The sequence below is a fragment of the Helicoverpa armigera genome, chromosome 2 (assembly GCF_030705265.1).
Source record: "Helicoverpa armigera isolate CAAS_96S chromosome 2, ASM3070526v1, whole genome shotgun sequence".
NCBI classification, from domain to species: Eukaryota; Metazoa; Arthropoda; class Insecta; order Lepidoptera; family Noctuidae; genus Helicoverpa; species Helicoverpa armigera.
The window spans coordinates 15,129,990-15,148,348 of record NC_087121.1 but is presented as its reverse complement, the minus strand read 5'-3'; the positions used below and the strand labels follow the sequence as shown (position 1 = coordinate 15,148,348).

The 18,359-nt window shown below is 38.5% G+C and overlaps 1 protein-coding gene across 1 annotated transcript in view; it reads left to right on the top strand.

Annotated features, from left to right (window-relative positions):
• LOC110371410 (cell adhesion molecule Dscam2) overlaps positions 1 to 18,070 on the top strand; it is a 36,144-nt gene extending 18,074 nt beyond the window's left edge. The window contains exons 15-34 of the mRNA XM_064040996.1: positions 187 to 306; positions 1,476 to 1,661; positions 1,993 to 2,134; positions 2,694 to 2,851; positions 4,362 to 4,599; positions 5,750 to 5,889; positions 6,584 to 6,654; positions 6,918 to 7,167; positions 8,423 to 8,604; positions 9,272 to 9,395; positions 9,794 to 9,923; positions 11,274 to 11,458; positions 11,854 to 12,030; positions 12,121 to 12,350; positions 12,488 to 12,800; positions 13,291 to 13,519; positions 15,511 to 15,617; positions 17,069 to 17,215; positions 17,599 to 17,670; positions 17,858 to 18,070. Of these exons, the coding sequence (XP_063897066.1) occupies positions 187 to 306; positions 1,476 to 1,661; positions 1,993 to 2,134; positions 2,694 to 2,851; positions 4,362 to 4,599; positions 5,750 to 5,889; positions 6,584 to 6,654; positions 6,918 to 7,167; positions 8,423 to 8,604; positions 9,272 to 9,395; positions 9,794 to 9,923; positions 11,274 to 11,458; positions 11,854 to 12,030; positions 12,121 to 12,350; positions 12,488 to 12,800; positions 13,291 to 13,519; positions 15,511 to 15,617; positions 17,069 to 17,215; positions 17,599 to 17,670; positions 17,858 to 17,883 (3,227 nt within the window). The 3' untranslated portion in view covers positions 17,884 to 18,070. The remainder of the gene's footprint in view (positions 1 to 186; positions 307 to 1,475; positions 1,662 to 1,992; positions 2,135 to 2,693; positions 2,852 to 4,361; positions 4,600 to 5,749; positions 5,890 to 6,583; positions 6,655 to 6,917; positions 7,168 to 8,422; positions 8,605 to 9,271; positions 9,396 to 9,793; positions 9,924 to 11,273; positions 11,459 to 11,853; positions 12,031 to 12,120; positions 12,351 to 12,487; positions 12,801 to 13,290; positions 13,520 to 15,510; positions 15,618 to 17,068; positions 17,216 to 17,598; positions 17,671 to 17,857) is intronic.
• The last annotated feature ends 289 nt before the right edge of the window (positions 18,071 to 18,359 follow it).

Sequence of the window (18,359 nt, the reverse complement as noted above, 5' to 3'; positions counted from 1 at the left end):
TCATTTAATGTAGCTCCATAGTAATCAGTAATGCTAGTTAAATTCTTATGAATGATACTTGTATACTTTACTCTCTTCTCTACTTTGTTCCGCATGTACTACCTAAACATTTTTTTCTTCTCTTCTGATCTATTTCTGTACTGTTAAGAGGGCCAGCGTAACATATAAAGCAGTCTCTCCGCACAGAATCGCCGACATGGGTGTGGCGAGCACAGAACACGTCGGTGTCGGCCGGAGCGGCGTTACTCCTGCCCTGCTCGGCTAAGGGACAACCCACGCCGAGGATATCTTGGGAATATTCTACGGGTAAGTAGAATGATGTTCTCGAAAGTTCTGTTAACATGTTCAATACGGAACTCTAATCATGATCGATTGAAAGTCATGCGTGTTAAAAGTCACGTTAAAGTATTCAGTAGGTGTCGGTTTTTTTTTTGAAATTTCAAGTCATGAAAGTCGAATTGAGAACGTTATTATTTTTAGAAATATGTCTTAAAATGGTTTTTTACATTCTATTGGTCAAACACACTAACCATTTATTTGAAGGATTTTACCTATCTAATTTAATACCCTCATTTTCCAACAAACGTGCATAATAGCATTAATTTCAAATGGAGGTGAACTGAATTGTATAGGTAATAACCAAATTTCAGTGGTCACATAATTTCAGGCACCGGGATATCCAATAATGTATTTCGATTACGTGCATATAATAGAAAACAAAGGTCATGTTATATGTTGATATGTATTACGTTGTGGACTTGTGGTAATTCTATAGTGAGTTGGTTTATTTGAAAAGCATTTAATATGAATGGGCTAATTGATCTAAATGCGATCATGCATGTATATTAGGACTAATAAAAAGCAGCTGAAAGTATGAGGGATATACGCCGAAGAAAATCTAAACAAGAATAATAAACGTAATGTAACAGCAAAGCCAAAATTGTTCCAACAAACGCGACCGTTGACCCGCAAAGTTTTTGTAAGGAAATTGACTTAGGTACTGTTGGTCAGCGAGAAACTTCATGGTTAAGTTAGAAGTTATAGGTATTTAGGCACTTTCAGGTGGACAATATCGATAAGAATAATTGGACATCTATACAGAGGAAAACTTTGTTTGTTTGGTTGTAATGAATAGGCTCAAAAACTACTGGACAGTTTAAAAAAATTCTTTCACCATTCGAAAGCTACATTATCCACGAGTAACATAGGCTATATTTTATCCCGGTACGGGCAGTAGTTACCACGGGACGCGGGTGAAACCGCGGGAAAGCGGCGAATCATATAAAGAGATTTACTAGTTATCGAAATATGAATCAATTGCTGTCAGTGTCATTCGTTACGGGTAGTCAGAAGTGGTCAGAAGCCAGTAACCAAGGCCGGGTTGCCCGGTTAACTGGGTTGAGGAGGTTAGATAGGTAGTCGCTCGGCTCCTTGTCGATGCTGAGGTGATGATGAAATATTATTCAATTATTTAGACGGTGACAACTGGCGTCACGTGCTCTGGGGCCAATCAGAAGCTACAGACACTAGCGGTGGTTCCATCCTAATAGATGGTACTGTCTGGCTTAGAGCTGCTAGTCCTGAACACGAAGGCTGGTATCGCTGCACTGCAAGAGTACAGCATTCCTTCCTACACCATTCATTCTATCTCGATGTTAGAGGTAAGTTCTAAGTTGTGTTCGATTGAGGTAGTTTTAACTCTCTCTTTGACCCTAGTGACTAATTTTCTATGTTAATTTGTTCTTTAATGAGACAAAGCAACCAACATAATGGATAACAATTTAACTTGTTCTAGAAGTTTAACCAAAGTCGAATGAAATAAACTTGATACTCAGAGCTGAATACTGATAATATGGAACCATATACTCTCTTGTTTTGACCTCCATAGCAAAGTGAGAGACTGTCTGTCACTTTTTATATTCCTTTTATCGAAGACATGCATTTGTGTGCTATCGAGGGATATTTCTTAACGGTTTAACAAAATCCCAACAGAACCTCCAAGACTCAGCAGAAGTGGAAGCGGTGAGACGAGATGGGTCGTAAGAGGAACTACAGCGAGACTGTCTTGCACGGTCAGAGGGGAGCCAGAGATACACGTGCATTGGACTCATGACTCTAGACCTTTATCTCTGCAGTAAGTATACTTAGATATTCCTTGATCTTTCGTAATAAGGCTCTTTACTGGTATTGCTAAGATTTATTTAGGTCCGTAATTCAGTCAAAATCTTTGCGATTGACAGCCGCGATGATTGCGTCATCTTTCGTACATTTTCAATCAAAAACACTTTATTTGATTGATTAAAGTTACGGGAGAATTCACAACTTTATCATTTTGCGTGAAGACTTGACAATTTAATTTCCTGTATTGATATTTGGTTCGATAACGCGTTCCAATACTTCCAATGTTAATTTATAAATCAATTTCAATATTTTCTTGCAGAAAAATGATAGTCTAAAATTACATTCAATGTTTGACTCATAGTAATAAGTTTTTAAATAAAGAGCATCTTCCATTTTTCACAAGGAATTTATATTAAATAGGTAATGTTTGCTGAATTCTTCTCTGTGTGAGAGGAGTCCCGTGCCTAGCTGTGGTGCGATAAAAAAGCTGATCATGACCATGAAAGTGATTGTGTAATTAAAAAAAACATATAACCCAAGCATAATTCATTAAAAATATATTATTGTTTTAGTGGCTCAGGTGGCGTCGAAAACCGTGAGACTAGTGGTGGAGCGATGACATCAGAGGTGACCATACCTCACGCTGGCCCCGAACACGCCGGGGAGTACCGATGTATGGCGCGCAATCTGTATGGCAGTGATGAGCTGGTCTACCGACTGTTTGTTAAAGGTAGGCTATTATTTTGTTATGTAGTCATAAAATATAAGGGTATTTACCATCAAAGGGTGCAGTAGTGATAAATGCTACGGGAAGTTGTGTAACTTATCCAGTAGTTAGGACTTATGGATTTTACCAGTAGGCATAGGCATACTGAATACCGATTACAAACAGGTATAGGTTTCTATATAGTTCCATGAATAGTACCTACCTACGTCATTCTGTGGTGCATACATTGTATGAAAACAATAGCTATGAAATTATAGCTTTTCACAGAAAAAAGACAACAACATTTTTCAGAATGTTTTATTGGATGAACATTAAAATATTTGTATGCAGTTCGATTGAGTTTTAATATAATAATAGTATTTGTCGTGCAAAATAAAATTTATTCGCAATCATTGTTGGCAATCAACAACAAGCACAAAATAAATATGAATCTATATATTTACCATTTTTGATAAATTGTATATTTTAACAACTACGTTTATGCTTACATCCTTTTATGTTACACTTACCCAGCAATTGCATAACATTTCGAATTTCCACCTTAAAACTAAACAGTGTCTGTTTGCTCAAAATCCTAGCAGTTCGGTTCGCATCCCTATTTAACATGTAAACAACATTAAGTTAAACAATACATACGTAGTGGTTGTTCCCGTGCCGACCACCGGTCGTCATGTACTCGCGTCGAGGGCCATAAAGCGTAATGTGCGCCCGCGATAATACTGAATACGTGGCTCCACTCTACTGCAGCTTCGAGTAGGGAAATAGTTACAGAAGTACCACAGCATAAGATGGCCGCTTTGCCACAATAAACCATGTTAGGCAAGGAATGCGTTTGAAAACGAAGAGTGCGCAGCCGAAAACTCCATTTTGTGGGAACGTGACACGTAATTAAAATGAAAGTCCAATTTATGTGACCCTAACTTATACCAGAGAAAATAAAATCTTTTGCGAAAAAGTTCTTAATTAGGTTCTAGATTACGAGAGTGCGACCTTTTGCCTTCTTTCATTTATTAAACACTTTATTTCTCTGACCTGTGCGAAAGCACATAAAATGGGTTTTCTGATTTCATTTTGCGCTGCCCGCCTCAACCCTTACAAACGTGTAATTTATTACACGTGATGTTTCGGTTATGATTATATATGGCGTAAATAAAATATACCAAGTTTAAAATTTTCATTTTCCGGGCGTAAAGAGTATGATGTCGTTATATTTTCTCTAATATATCGTGAAGGCAGTTAAGTGGGCTTCCTAACGTAAATATCTACTAGAAGTCAGATACCGCACTTTATCTGGGGTTACATCTAAGTGCCATAATAATTTGCAATCCTCGACATAAAAATATTTTGAAACTGTTAATGACTTAGAAATTGGCCCCAAGTACAAGTCTATTGGTTTCATTTCCGCACTGTACAAATAACTTGTTCCGAGTTTTGATAACTTTGAAAATCGGTCGTGAGACTTTCTAATTAATCTTGAAGTAACTTCGATTGACGAAATCCTCGTTTCACACAGAACGTCCAAGCGTGCCAGAAGAGGTGCGTGTTTCGGAAGTATGGTCACGTAAGGCGCGCGTCACATGGCGCGTCGCGCGAGGTGCGCTAGTGTCCCACTACTCGCTACAATACCGCGCTTTGACGCGCGAGCTCACTCTCGCGCCGCTCGACGCTCCGCTGCCCGCTCTGCTCGACAATTGGGACACTCAAGATGTCCTCAACATCACATTGGCGAACTCGGATTTATTGCACGTCGCGTAAGTTTATATTTTCTTACTTGTTAATATTTTTGTTTTTTTGTTACTAGGTTCACTTCCAAGGTAAGTTTATGTACTGGGTACTCCGAACTTTCTGCGCATCTAAGTTATTTTTGCAAAAATGTTATTACTTAGACTTCTTTAATATAATTGAAAATCATGTCGTTGAACTATTTTACACTGTTGGCACTTGCAATATTATTGTGCTTCCCTTGACCATCGTGAACATGACATCAGTTTCTGAGAAATTATTACTTAGTGGGATCTACAAACGGTGTCGTCGCAAATTATCTATTCTGAGACAAAGTGACACACGAGGGTAACTTTATTACCTTTGATAGCTATCTCAGTTTCCAACTTAGGCGCAACTTGGAGAAAGTGAATTACTAAGTTTGTATTAACCGGCTTAGATTAATAAATCTAGTGTTTGGGTTTCCAGAAGTTGTGTAGGAACGGTAAAATTGTCCAATTACTTTTTCTTGGAACGACGATTTTATTCATGTAGCTACATTATTAAACAATCCAATCATCATAATCTGATATTTTTTCTGAATGTAGGCAAATCCAAAATTTTTATATCTAGCTACTTGTCATTCAAAGTACCAGGGTTTTAAAAGTAGTGACAAGAAGAATAGCGGTTGAAGTGTATTTCCAGGAAAAGTCGATCAGAAAAATCAAGTTCTTACAAAAGGTACCGGCTACGTTGTAACAGTTGTTTTGGATTTAAACTTTAATAGCTTTTAGGCCAACAGGGAGAACTGAAATTTTATAATCCTTTGTATAACTCGGCTAGACGGGAAAAATCAACCGACCAGCCAATTAATGTTTCCGTAATTTTTGCAAGTTAATTTCCAGTTTTTATTACGATGTTGTCGTGGACTTTATACGATGTTTTAGTTTTAAATTAGAATCGCAAAGAATTATTTCCCAAGTTTCTACTAAATTATGAAGGAATAAACATTAACTTTAACATTGTTAGTATAATATTATAATTTCAAAGAATTACCTCTAGAGATAAGGTTATTCGTAAAGCGGGTTAAAAATGAAACAAGTGTGAACTATAAACTTTACGAAGAGTGTCTTTCTTGGTCCTTTGTCCCAACACGAGCTATTCTGAAGCAACCAATACACTTTCAAAATACCATCATAGGTCTGAAGGGCCAGGCCGGGCAGGCGCGTCCGTGGCTGGCCTCTCTCCCGACACGCGGTACGCGATGCGAATGGCCGCGTACAACGACGTCGGTGCCTCGCCTTACACCACGCCGCTGCATTTCACTACACGGGAGGAAGGTAATATTTGTATACAGCACACCTATTACCTACAAGTGTTTGCTAGAGCTGGGAAGGTGACCTAAAAACGTGGGTGAGAGTAACATGACCCAAAATAGAAAATATACATAGTATAGTATTTATAGTGTCATTTTATATTACCTCAGTAGTATTAATCCTATTTCCAAATAAGATAGTTACAAACACCCAATAGAATGGCAAAGGTAATTTTGGGTGTCACTTTGAAAAGGTCGCTAAGTAATAGAGCTATTTATAGTTGCATTATAAAACATTTCCATAAAAGCATATAACCTCACTCAATTACTTAGGTCCTATAAATGGAAACCGTCCTAATTCTTCCTGTATAAATTATGTAAATCACATCGCTGTGACATACGCTTACAAAGTACCTCCGCACAATATGCGGAGATATCATTAATATATTCCTGAAGGTCGGCTCGAAGTGAGACCAACTTGAAGCTTTCCCGCCCATTAAAAAACAGTGCTGTGCAATTTCCGCAGGAAGCTTCGTAAATGCGTGTTGGATGTATGAGAATGTGCTTCTACTTTGTTCACAGGATGAAAACGCCTTTATGTTACAAGTCATTTTCGACTCTATCCTGTGGACTATAAAGTTGATTGTTCGTTGAGAGTTTGTAGTCAATGTGCAAAGTTTTTTTGTGGGTGCCGTTTCTAACAGTGGTTTTTTTGCAAGCGCCCGGAGGAGCTCCTCGCGACATTACCGTGCGGGCACTTAGGGCGCGAGAACTTCATATCACTTGGCAGGTAGGCATTATCTTTAACTTTTTTATGTATTTTATACAGCACTCTCGTTTATTCCGAGATAACGTAAAATATGCTGATGGGTTCAACGTTCATGTTCAAGTTGTGATGGTGTTTACGTTTCAATTCTATATTTTAGGACCATTTACAAGGTATAGCTTTTCACTAATTGTTAGATATCACAATGTCTATGTAAACTTCTACGACTTTACCAAGTTCTATCCATGACTGTTCCTAGTTACCCATAACATGTTTGTTCCCTATAGCCACCACCGCGGGAAACATGGCACGGCACGTTACTAGGCTACACTATTCGTTGGTGGGAAGTATCGGAAGAGGGTAAAGGGACACTTAGCGACAGTCCGGGTTCAGAAAGCGGGGCCAGTGCTGACGCGACCAGCACTACTCTGAGAGGACTGAAGGCGGCCACGCGGTACGGGATTACCGTGCGAGCTTATAATGCGGCGGGCACTGGTCCACTCTCCCCGCCACATTATCGACACACGCTTGAGTCACGTGAGTTTAGATTTTTATATGCTTGCTAAAATAGCATTATTATGCCTCTTGTTAAATAAGTAAAAATATGAACCAAATGAGTGGTAAGCTAAAGTTTTATTATAATTGATCACTTTACTGCTTCAGACTTTTTCACTTTGATGTTCCGATAAATTCTCAATACTTTATCTTTACGAAATATGCTAAGAGGGATCTTGAGCGAAGCCAAAAACAAAGTTTCCCAGAATTATTCCTGGTTTCGATAATCACCCTCAAAGCGGTGTAAAATTTGAAAGTTGGAAAATGAATGAGATCGATTTGCTTAATGTCCCGTCAGCCGCAGAAGTGTATCGGAGTTGAAACTTGGACAAGGCAAGTTTTGTCGTAGTAGTAAATAGCTGAGCGCCGCTATCGACGTGAAGCGACGATCGTAAATTTTCCCATCAAAATGCAAAATGGCTTAATTGGACTGTGGCCTTCTCGATCTAGGTCAAACGATTCAGTACAAATTGATGGCACTTTTGTATTCTGCGTTTGTTTCATTTTTATTTCTTCATGCAAAAATAGAAATTCCAATTCTTTTTAAGGTAGCTACTATATTTCGGAGGCAAAAAGAAATATAGTTTCAATTGTTCGTCTATCCGTTTGTCCATCTGTTGCAATCGATCAGAGAGGTTTTACAGTACAGCGCGCTTTTACGAATACGAGAATTAAGCTTAACATTTTATCGGCTTGTCTCTACGCTATGGATAGGTACTAGGTACTGTTTGTTGTTTATTTTCTGAATCAACTTAATTAGAATCTATTCGCGTAGTAAAAACATTGCTCTTTTCTCCTTAAAATTAAACGATCCCGACTTGAAAAGACATAATTAATGCTCTTAATAAGTCACATGTGCGCTCAACAAGCTTTCGCGTAATTAATCTTAGAAGATTGTTATTAAGGAATTGCTTTGCAACCGTTTAGAGATGAAAAAGCTTTGAACATTAACTCAAGAGTATAAAATTAATACAAACAATATTTAACAGCTGCTGGAATAGATCTTTGAGAAGTTTATCTTTGAGGAGATCTTATTAGTCTCAGGAAAGTTGGATCATTAATGTTGATCAAACAAAACACTGTAGGTGTATTTGTTTCTTGATGAGGTGATTGATTTTTGTTTTATTTAGGATAGTTTGTAACTAGGCCAGTGGGTTATTACACCTATTAAGAATATCTATATATTTCTTTTCTCTGAGGTCAAGTTCAGATTTAGTACTGTTTACGTTTTGAATAGCTCCAACGGGCAGTCCAGAAGGAGTGGCCTGCATATCTAGCGGATCCTCATCTCTCCGGGTATCATGGCGGCCGCCGGGCATAGACAACCGAGGCGGGCTGATCACGCACTATACGTTACAATACACGAGACGGGACGCCGACCCCATGCTGCCGACACAGGATGCGTATCTAAGGATACAGGTAACTATGAGATTTATTTCTGTATACGATGATTTTTTACAGACGAATGGTCATAACGTTGTACCTTTACTTCGCTAACTACGATGCTTATGGATATTATAAATATTTGTCAGTAACTTTGTTAGTAATTCTGTCACTGTAGAACCGAACCAGTTCAAGTGATTTGAATTTAGAAAGATGGGGTTTGGCTTTAAATGAGGTGTAACCTGAAACAATTGGCAAAAATAGGAGTAAATTCAACTACAACTACAATGAAATACAATACCTATGTTCAAATTGCATTATAATTATTATTAAAAAACGAAATGTATTTAATTGAACTGTCAAAAGGAAACGGCAACAATTGTGGCAGATATAAAATTATTAATGCTTAATTATATGCTGATATAATATATGATATATAAAATGTATGCTGATGGTATTGTTACATATGTATAATCCAACTGATAGGTACACCAGACTTGTAATTACATAATCTGTGCCGGGGGCTGCGACATTGTTCGCACCGCTTCCCTGGTAGGTACATAAAAGGCCTACGAAGGAACACGATGGGTTTTTAATCAGTAAAAGGAATCATTTAATGATTTTACCATAGGAAAAAAATGCTTACAGATTACATCCAGTACATTTATTTTCGTCAATTTTCTTACGAAATTCGTCCATGTAGGGTGAAGAAGCAACAGTTTCTCGTCTAACTCCGTACGCGGAATACGAGATCCGCGTGAGAGCGCACAACGCCGCCGGCGAGGGCCCGCTGTCCGCGCCGCAAGTTTGCAGGACTGATGAAGACGGTAAGTTGAGGGAACTAAACTATTGTTACGTAGTACTTACATCTTTAGTAATCTTTGTGTAAAACTCAAACGATTCTGTTGAACATATTTTATTTTTGGCAGACTCTATCATCTACTCACTATCAAGTGTTTAAAAAGCTCATTGGGTTTATTACGAAGCGTTTAAATTTTTTGGTTTCATTACTTTTATTTTTTTTCGTTATTAACAAAAAATATTTTGGTTTGACAGGTACCTAACTAACAAATTGTGCACTTGTTGTTCATAATGCCCACTTGTTGATCTTTGCCAGCCTCAATAAAATTATTTTTTATTTTCCTCGTATCAAAGTACAAAGTATTCAAAGTACTCTTTACCTCCTTCGATCGTGGGCTGTAATTAACATGTCCTTGTATATCAGTGCCAAGCGCGCCGGGTGGCATGAAACTGATCGCGCTGGGGGAGCGGTCGCTGCGCGCGTCGTGGCTGCCGCCGCCCGAGCCCAACGGCAAGCTCACGCATTACACGCTCTATGTCAAGGATCTGTCTGGGTAAGTGCTGCTGTACTACTATTGTTCGAAAGAGTTATCGGCTCTGGTTGGCAAAGGGCTTGAGAATAGGGTGGGTCTGTAAGAGCTAGACAGTTTCTCACGCTGCACCTGTAGTGGGGTCATTTGATGATCTCTCACCAACAAATATAAGTGGATTTATTCAAATAAACTCTAATTGGAGATTGATCGCGTATATCGAACCTTTGTCTAAAATCTTAATTGCAATATAAAGAAATAATACTACTTTTTTATGCAACAAACTGTTAAATCTGTACATCCAAATCGAATCGTAGCAATCTGACGCCATTTCACCGGCAACAAATCTGAATAGTTCGATGGTTCTAACTACATAGATAGCCGAGCTCCACTGAGAGCGTTAATGAGATTATACGGCGAGCGCACTGAGATGACTGACAAAGCGAAAGGGATATTGCGTTGCACCAGGTAAACTGTTCAGGCATTCATATAACGGCTTTGGTAATGTTTTCATTAAGCTACCGGACCTATATTGGCATAGAGTGACGAGAACTGATGGCAATCATGATTGGTATCTTTAAATAAGTAAAAAGGCTAGGCAGATGATGAATAGTAAGCAATGGTGTGTATAACTCAAAACGTCTTAGGTAGCAACAACGGAAAAATTCTTCCCCCCTGGGAAATAAAGTCGTCTTTTATACTGTGTCATTCATCTTGGCAGCTAAGAGCTTACCATCATCGTCTTAGAAAATAATGAAAAAGAAACAGGACTGAACAAATACACCATTTTAATACACAATTGTATGCAAAATTCTTCATTTCCACAATCTATATCCTCCCGGCCATTACAAAAGCAATAACGTAGTTCAACCGCCGTAAGCGTGGTTAATAAATAATTGAAACAGTACCCTGCCTGGGAATAAGCAAAGTTGTTCAGCAATCAAAGTTAAATACCGCTCCAATTGAGCTACGTCTAACCGCGTTACTTCGGCTAGTTTGTTGTGCTAACGTTCCCTCGTACCGGACGATACCTACCTGCAGGGAAGCGTTGCCTTCAAAGCAACAACGTTTCTATTGCGAATAAGGAATTTCCTCTTGTAGCATTGAGTATCTGCATAGATGTTCACGGAATAAATTAGATCATAAAGTTGTGCTGTCAGAAACTGAATTCTACGTGGTGTGCCGACGGTTTTCAACTTTATCGAAATTTCAAATGAATTCTTCAATTTAGTCCAAGTATAAATATCTTGCTTATAGTTTGCCAGCATATTAGGGGTATAATATTGTATTTTTTTCCAAAAGTTGTAGGTATACAAGAGTAACCAATATTTTTGATTTTGCTATAATCTACAACAAAGCGTATACCTTTCCTAGGTCACAAGAGCCCAACGTTACCCGCGTAAATGCATGTGCCGAAGTTGAGGGGACCACTTCAGAATGTATGCGGACCATGCGAGGTCTCCGCGCGGGGCGTACTTACGAGGCTTGGGTCCGTGCTGCCACTGCTGCTGGCGAAGGTCCACCTTCTCCGGCTGTGGCTTGCCAGACCAGCTCATTGGGTGAGTTTCCTGCAAATAATATGTATATCACTTTCTCATAACATGCTTGTGAGGTCTGATATAATATTATATTGAACAATGTTTATGATAAGTATTCGTAAAAGCCCAATTAACACAATTCTCTTGATAATGATTCTATTAAGTTGGTTTGAGTTTCAACAGCAAAATTTTCGTAGATCAAAAGTTTTCAATTGTATTCAAAACTCGTACTACGAGCTCTAAATTTTGCTAAATCAAATCTAAATCCGGAAAAGTTAAGAACGTGATAGTCTGACAAAACTGAACAGGAATCAAGGGAATGTTTAGTACTGGTCAAATATAGTTCAAAAGTCCTTCAAAACAAACTTGAAACTGTTCGTAATTCAAATATTGATCCAAGTTGAATGATGGTTTAGCACCGGGACGCATCTCATCATTTGGCGGCGTGGCTCTGGGCGCGGCGGGCGGGTCGTTGTCACTGCGTTGTGTTGTTGGGGGTGCTCCGCCCCCAGCTAAGCGCTGGCTGAGAGCGGGCACTCCACTGCATCCACGACCACCGTTTCATCTTGACGGAGACGCCTTGCTCATACGAGGTAACAGAAACATATCAGTGTCTCATAATCGTTTTGGTTTTCAGAAAATCTTTTAAAGATGTATTTGCATTGGTATTTATTCGTACACAGGTTTAGAGTTATCCCACGCTGATAACTACACATGCGTCGCGGAGAACCCTCACGGTTCTGACTCTGCGACATGGCGCGTCATAGTTCTACGACCGCCGGCACCACCAGGCCTGGCCTTACTCGAAGCGAGGTCCAGGGAACTGGAGCTCGAACTCAGGCCAGCGCCAAGGGCTCCTGGACATGCAATACCTAAGACATACAGCTTACATTGGAGATTGGCGTCACCAGAGGTAGCTAGCTTTAGTCTTCATATTTATGGCAAATTAATAATATTGGCACATAATTGGCTCTCAATGTTTCATTGCCCTTTTTTAAGTTGCCTTTTGAACGTGCCTTATCTATTGCTTACATTTCAAGAGCATTTTAGGGTGAATGGCGAATACAATTGGCCACTCCCGGTCCGGTGACGTTATCTGGTCTCCGTTGTGGTTCCGCGTATCGAGCGTACGGTTCGGCCGGAGGGGCTCCGGGTTCCGAACTTGCCGTGCGGACCTCTGGAGGTCCCCCTACTGCTCCTCCAGATGCGAGGTGGATCAGAGCGAATGCAACACATGCGAGGTTCGACACCAGTGCCTGGACTGATGGGGGATGTGGGCCAGTGGCCTTGAAACTAGAGTGGGCAGGGTCAGGTGTGGCCGGCGCGAGGGATGTACCTGTTGGAGGAGAAGTTATTTTAGGAGGTACGTTTCGTTCCCATGCTAAAAACATAATTTGTTGATAACAATTACTGTTTGTTATACCGTACACTTTATTTTAGTAGGTAGCTGGAAGTCCCCAAGTTTTAACGACCCATCTATAAATCGAACGTAACAGCTGCGCGAAACTTTAACATTGTCAGCTTTATGGCGATCACAATTTCATCATACACTCGAGTATTTATTAATATAAAATACAGCTTCCGGTACTCGGGTAAAAATTAGCCAATGTTTACCGGGAATAATATAGCCTCCCAAAAGGGAGAGAATTTTAGGAATCGCTCGATTCGGAACCTATCCACGTCAAACAAACAAACATTTCCTCTCTACAATATTAGGATAGATGGAAATTACTATAAGTACAGTAAACTGCACATTAGTGGTAACTGTCATGCCCATTAACTCAATAGTAATAAGTACGATTTTCCTATAAAACTATTACCACTGACCTGAAGTTGACTGTACGTACATGTAGGTCTATCACCGGGTTCCCGGTACCGCGTGGCGGCTCGCGCGTCCAACGAGGCGGGCTGGACGCGCGAGGTGTTCGAGTTCGCCACGCAGGCGTCGGACGGGCACCTCGCGGAGGAGGTGGACGCGCCCTTCCCGGCGACGGCGGGCGAGCTCGCGCTGTTGCTTGCGCTGTGTGCCGCGTTGTCTCTCGCAGCGCTCACTATACTCGCCATATTGTTGAGGAGAAAACGGTAAGTTTTGATTTTTTTAAACTTTTTTGTTCAAATGTGTTGTGTCCATAACCTAGAAGTGAAGTCGATTAAATACATTCTTCTAATAGAAAAATGATAAGCAAAATATTCTAATATTTTGAAGTACAGCGAGCTTTTTTCGTTCGTTTATTTTCGTTTCCTTAGTTCGTTTACTCTAGTACCTACTTAATAGTGTCTGGAGCGTTAAAAAATCGAAGACACGGCCTACCCTGTCCATTGATTTTAGTAAACATACTCTCTTAATAAATATTCAGAAAGAAGATAAGATAATTATCTGTTGTCAGCTTAGTTTTTAAGTAAAAGTGCCTGAGACAGTATCTCAAATAAATGAGATCAAAATCAACATCAACCGCGACTAAAATTGATCAAAGACAAATAATTAAGCTGAGTACGATAAAAATATTTATTAGTAAAAATAAAGGTGGATCGTTAGCTTTTGTGATCTGTGCGTGACAAAGTGCTGACATAAGCGGTGTCGCTCCATCGACCCTTTTCACCCAGTCTTGGAGAGTCGTATGACATGACGGGTGAACGTTCCTTTTGACGCGAGTGATTCGTTTTGCGTTACGTTTTACGCGGAAATTATTAACGCCGCGTCGGCTTGCGTGTTCACGTACGTTTTATATGTGATCGACAAATGAGACATGTGAAATGCGAAGTCAGTGTGTGAAAGTCAGGGGACTGATATTGTTGACTTTTGTATTTTTACCTACAAAAAACACGACTTAATACTAATAAATAGTAACTTAGTAATTTTATCAATATAAGGGGCCTTAACAATTTGGATCGATCCAAATGTAGTGTATTAAAACTGATCATCAATTTTGTGAACTAAAAGTTGTTCAAAAGCAAACTTTTTGTTTTAATGTTTTGCCAACTTTGTTCAACAGTCGCCTGTAACGTTTCAACTTGAACAATAGACTTTTGATCATGATTGATTTGCGATCCTACTCTGTGAAAAAGTACCCATCCATTAAAACTGTATTAAATAACTTTGAGAAACAAAATGTTCTAGAATATTCGTATTTTATTTTTCAACACACTTCTCTACAATGCTGGAAATACGTAGAAAAATAAAACCGAAACACAAAACATTTTACATGTAAAGGAATAAAAGCAGCTTGCCAGACCACCAGGACTTAATGGTCCTCCTTGTTGCACAGAACTGCACAGTAATTATCAAAACTTAACAAAACAATGGCAACACTGCAAATATACGAGCCATAAAATAATCCACAGTAGTTAGTAAGTCAACAGGCACGGCTGTAAACGTGTTTTACGATCGACTTGTAATAAATTCAGGCTCTACATTGTATGAATATTCACTGGCTATATTCATAAACGGTTGGATTGGAACTAAACGTGACCCAGATACAGTTTGTTAAACGTCGCCTATACTTCGGGAATGCACCATCAATATCCATTTCGATAATGAAAACTGAAATCTGTAAAGCACGCGTTGTGGGTACAATGAATCGGAATAGTCTTTGTATATCGACGACAGGTTTTTCATTTTTCAAGTTCTTTCTACAGATTTAATCTGACGAAGGCCGTTTTACATAAAAAAAAGGATTTATTAATATTCGCTGCAAAACCAATTACATCTTTTGGAACCATGAATTTACAATTACAATTTAATTCGGCGATGCATAATTATTGAATCGCTAGGGAGGCGATTTGTCCGTACAATTTTTAATTTAAAATGCTAATGTTGTATCGTTTTGAATATGTACGCCCATTACACTTGGGACCACCGAATCTGGGTCACTTTGAAATCACGAAGCATTTGAAATAAATAGGTACATAAATATAATACCAATAAATATTAATTAAAAGGTTTCATCGTCACACACTATTAATTTTAATCATTTATATATGTTTTTTTATTTTTTTGGTTTGCCGTCTAATTGTTTGTTTTTACTTATAGGTAGGTTTTTTCCTTTATTTATTTTTATACGTTTTTCTACCAGGACTGACGGGGCCGTCGCTCGCGTGTCGACGAGCGCTGAGAAGCCCACTTGTGGGACCTACAGGGCGCCACAACATCAAGCTACAAAACTGCCACCAGACCCGCCAGGTAAGAAAACATGAATTCCTTTTGAAGTGTAGTACAATTTGAAAGAGTTATAGCGCGGTCAAAGTGGTGAATTTTTGTCGCGCATACACATTATTAGAGAAACTTTGCAAATGGCAAAAATCGGTCGTTCGGTTTCAAACGTCATCTGTGTATGGCTACTGGTCAATTGTTTGAAAAACCATGCCGTGGAACAAGGAGTGATTATTCCAATATGTATTTAAATAATAGCAAATCTACGCAAATATAATGTTTTTAAAGAGGAAATTCAAAAATAGTCTTTGACGTAAGTTTGCTTCAATCGTGTTACACTAGCCTATTTTCTCCTTACAAATCTGTTTTGGAAGTAGAGAGTACTTTTTAGTTTTGTTGCTTTCCATTGTATGTCACACGTGCTCGCCCGATGGTATCCTGATGTGACGAATTTCCGGAGCGTCACAATCTCATAGAAAATCGAATGAAAATAAAATCTTCGCCCGGAGATGGTTCGCGCACGTTTTGTTTTACGATCACGTTTTATTTTTTATCTACTTTTAATACATATAAAATAATTTCTATTACGTTAAACGGAAGTAAAAATATTCTGCACAGTTCAAGTATTTCGACATCTTTATTCAATATACTTTTCATCATCAATTTCCTTTAAAACCTTGGGAATACGGCTACTAAGAATTTTTATGCGTCGAGAACCTTTTACAGGCTTTCAAGACACTCTGGGGAATTTAATATTTAATACTCTGGTTCCAATTTCATCAAATATCCCTTTAAGCTTAGGCCGGGCCTGTAATATCACATTGTTCAACTCTATAAAGTACAAAGGCCTGCAGATACAATAATTAACTTTTCGTAAAAATTGTTCCGCATAAATATTATATTACATGAAGAGCATGAAATTCGCTGCTCACTAAAGCCTTATTTATTTAGATACGGATATATTGGGTACCGAATAATGGTTTGGTTTTTACCCTATTCCGAGTACTCTGTTGTGGACACATGGCATTGTACTGGTTATTTGTGTGTATTGTCTACGTATCTTTAATGGAAATTCAATTTGCATTATTCTGATGCTGAAAAAATCTGGTTGTTTGCTACAAATGCCATTAACAAACGTTATTCATTAGTATTTTAATTTTCCCTTCCTTATTCAATCATAAAAGTGGTTCTGAATAGTAATAAACTATTAACTAGAGCGAATCATAAGTTGCCTATATATCTCGCAACACATTTCAGTTTGTCCGTCTCTTACATACTGGTGGATTTTCCGAGCCGGAAAACCTAGCACTATATCTTTACAAAAGCAAACAATTGACAATAAATTGACGGTACAAAAAGACGCCCGTGCGTTATTGTTCCGAAAATCCAAGCAGAAAATCCGCTGGTATAAAACATAACACAACTGTTTTAGGTCCGGCTAAATTATATTCAAAACCTCACTTATCGAGTATTGTCATCAGATGTGTACGAAATAAGTCCATACGCGACATTCGCGGGCGGCGCGAACGCGTCGTCGGGCGGCGCGCGCGCCTACACGCTGCAGCTGCGCGCGCTCGCCCGCCACGAGGACGACGCCGCGCCGCCGCACCACCCCGCCTGCTGTGACGGTAAAGAGAATAATGAGTTTTAGTGCTACAGTAAAAGGTTTTATTGGTAGTTGAAGTTTCATTATCATTTATCGTCCACTGGTAGCGCTTTCACACTGGCGAATTTTCCGACAAAACACAATAGAAAAGTCCGAGCAAAACACCAGTTTCGCTCGGAAAATTCACTCGTGTGAAAACGCTGTGATAGTGAGATTTTGGACTAGAATCTGATGGATTTTCTAAAACAATTATTACAAGCATTTAAATCTGTAAAACTATGGCATTTTTTAAAAACAAGGTCTTGTAATTTTTTTAAATAGCTAAGTTAATTAATTTTATACTTCAAAGTCCTAAAAAGAGGTAATTGTACACTCTGTAAATAAATTAATTTATTTTGTGTACAGAAGAGACCTGCGTAGACGCATGCGACGCTCAACGGCGACGGAGACGCCGACGACATTACTGCCCGGACCATGGTAAGGAAACAAAATTAATATTGAAATGCCAGAACTAAATGTGAATCCTTCTTTAAGTCAGTCAATAAATGTAAGGTACCGTCTTTTTCTCCCCTCTTTTTAATTCAGCGGATGTATTTTCTTTTTTAATAAATCTTCGTTATTTTTTCATTTCAATGTAATTAATTCTGTTTGTCTTTGTCCTCAGGTTGCTCACAAGATTCAGGAAGTTGAGAAACGAAACTGCCAAATTGTTTAGTGAAAAATATCTAGTCAGTGTAATAATATAGTTAATTCGGTTATACATATTAATATGTATACAAAAATTTATACAATAATATTGTCTATTTATATTACGATGTTTTTCTTTATTCTACCTATTTTCCCGATATTTTCAATAAAATAATAATGTCACACATTATTACGTCTGTATTTATTTTCCTTTACAATATTGTGGTTTTCATACGAAAACTAATTTCGTGGAAAGCCTTTGATTTGTGAATATCTACTTGGATTTCTGATGATAGAAAAGCTCAAACAAATATAACTTTGTTGACATAAGATCTTTGAGTTTATTTATAGGAGATATTAAACCACATTAGTATGAAAGCTGTGGCTTATTTATGGATAAAAGAACTAGTTACTATGTACTATAAGAATAACAGATATTATATACCTTAAAAAGAACTAAATAAATAGAAGAATTTAAT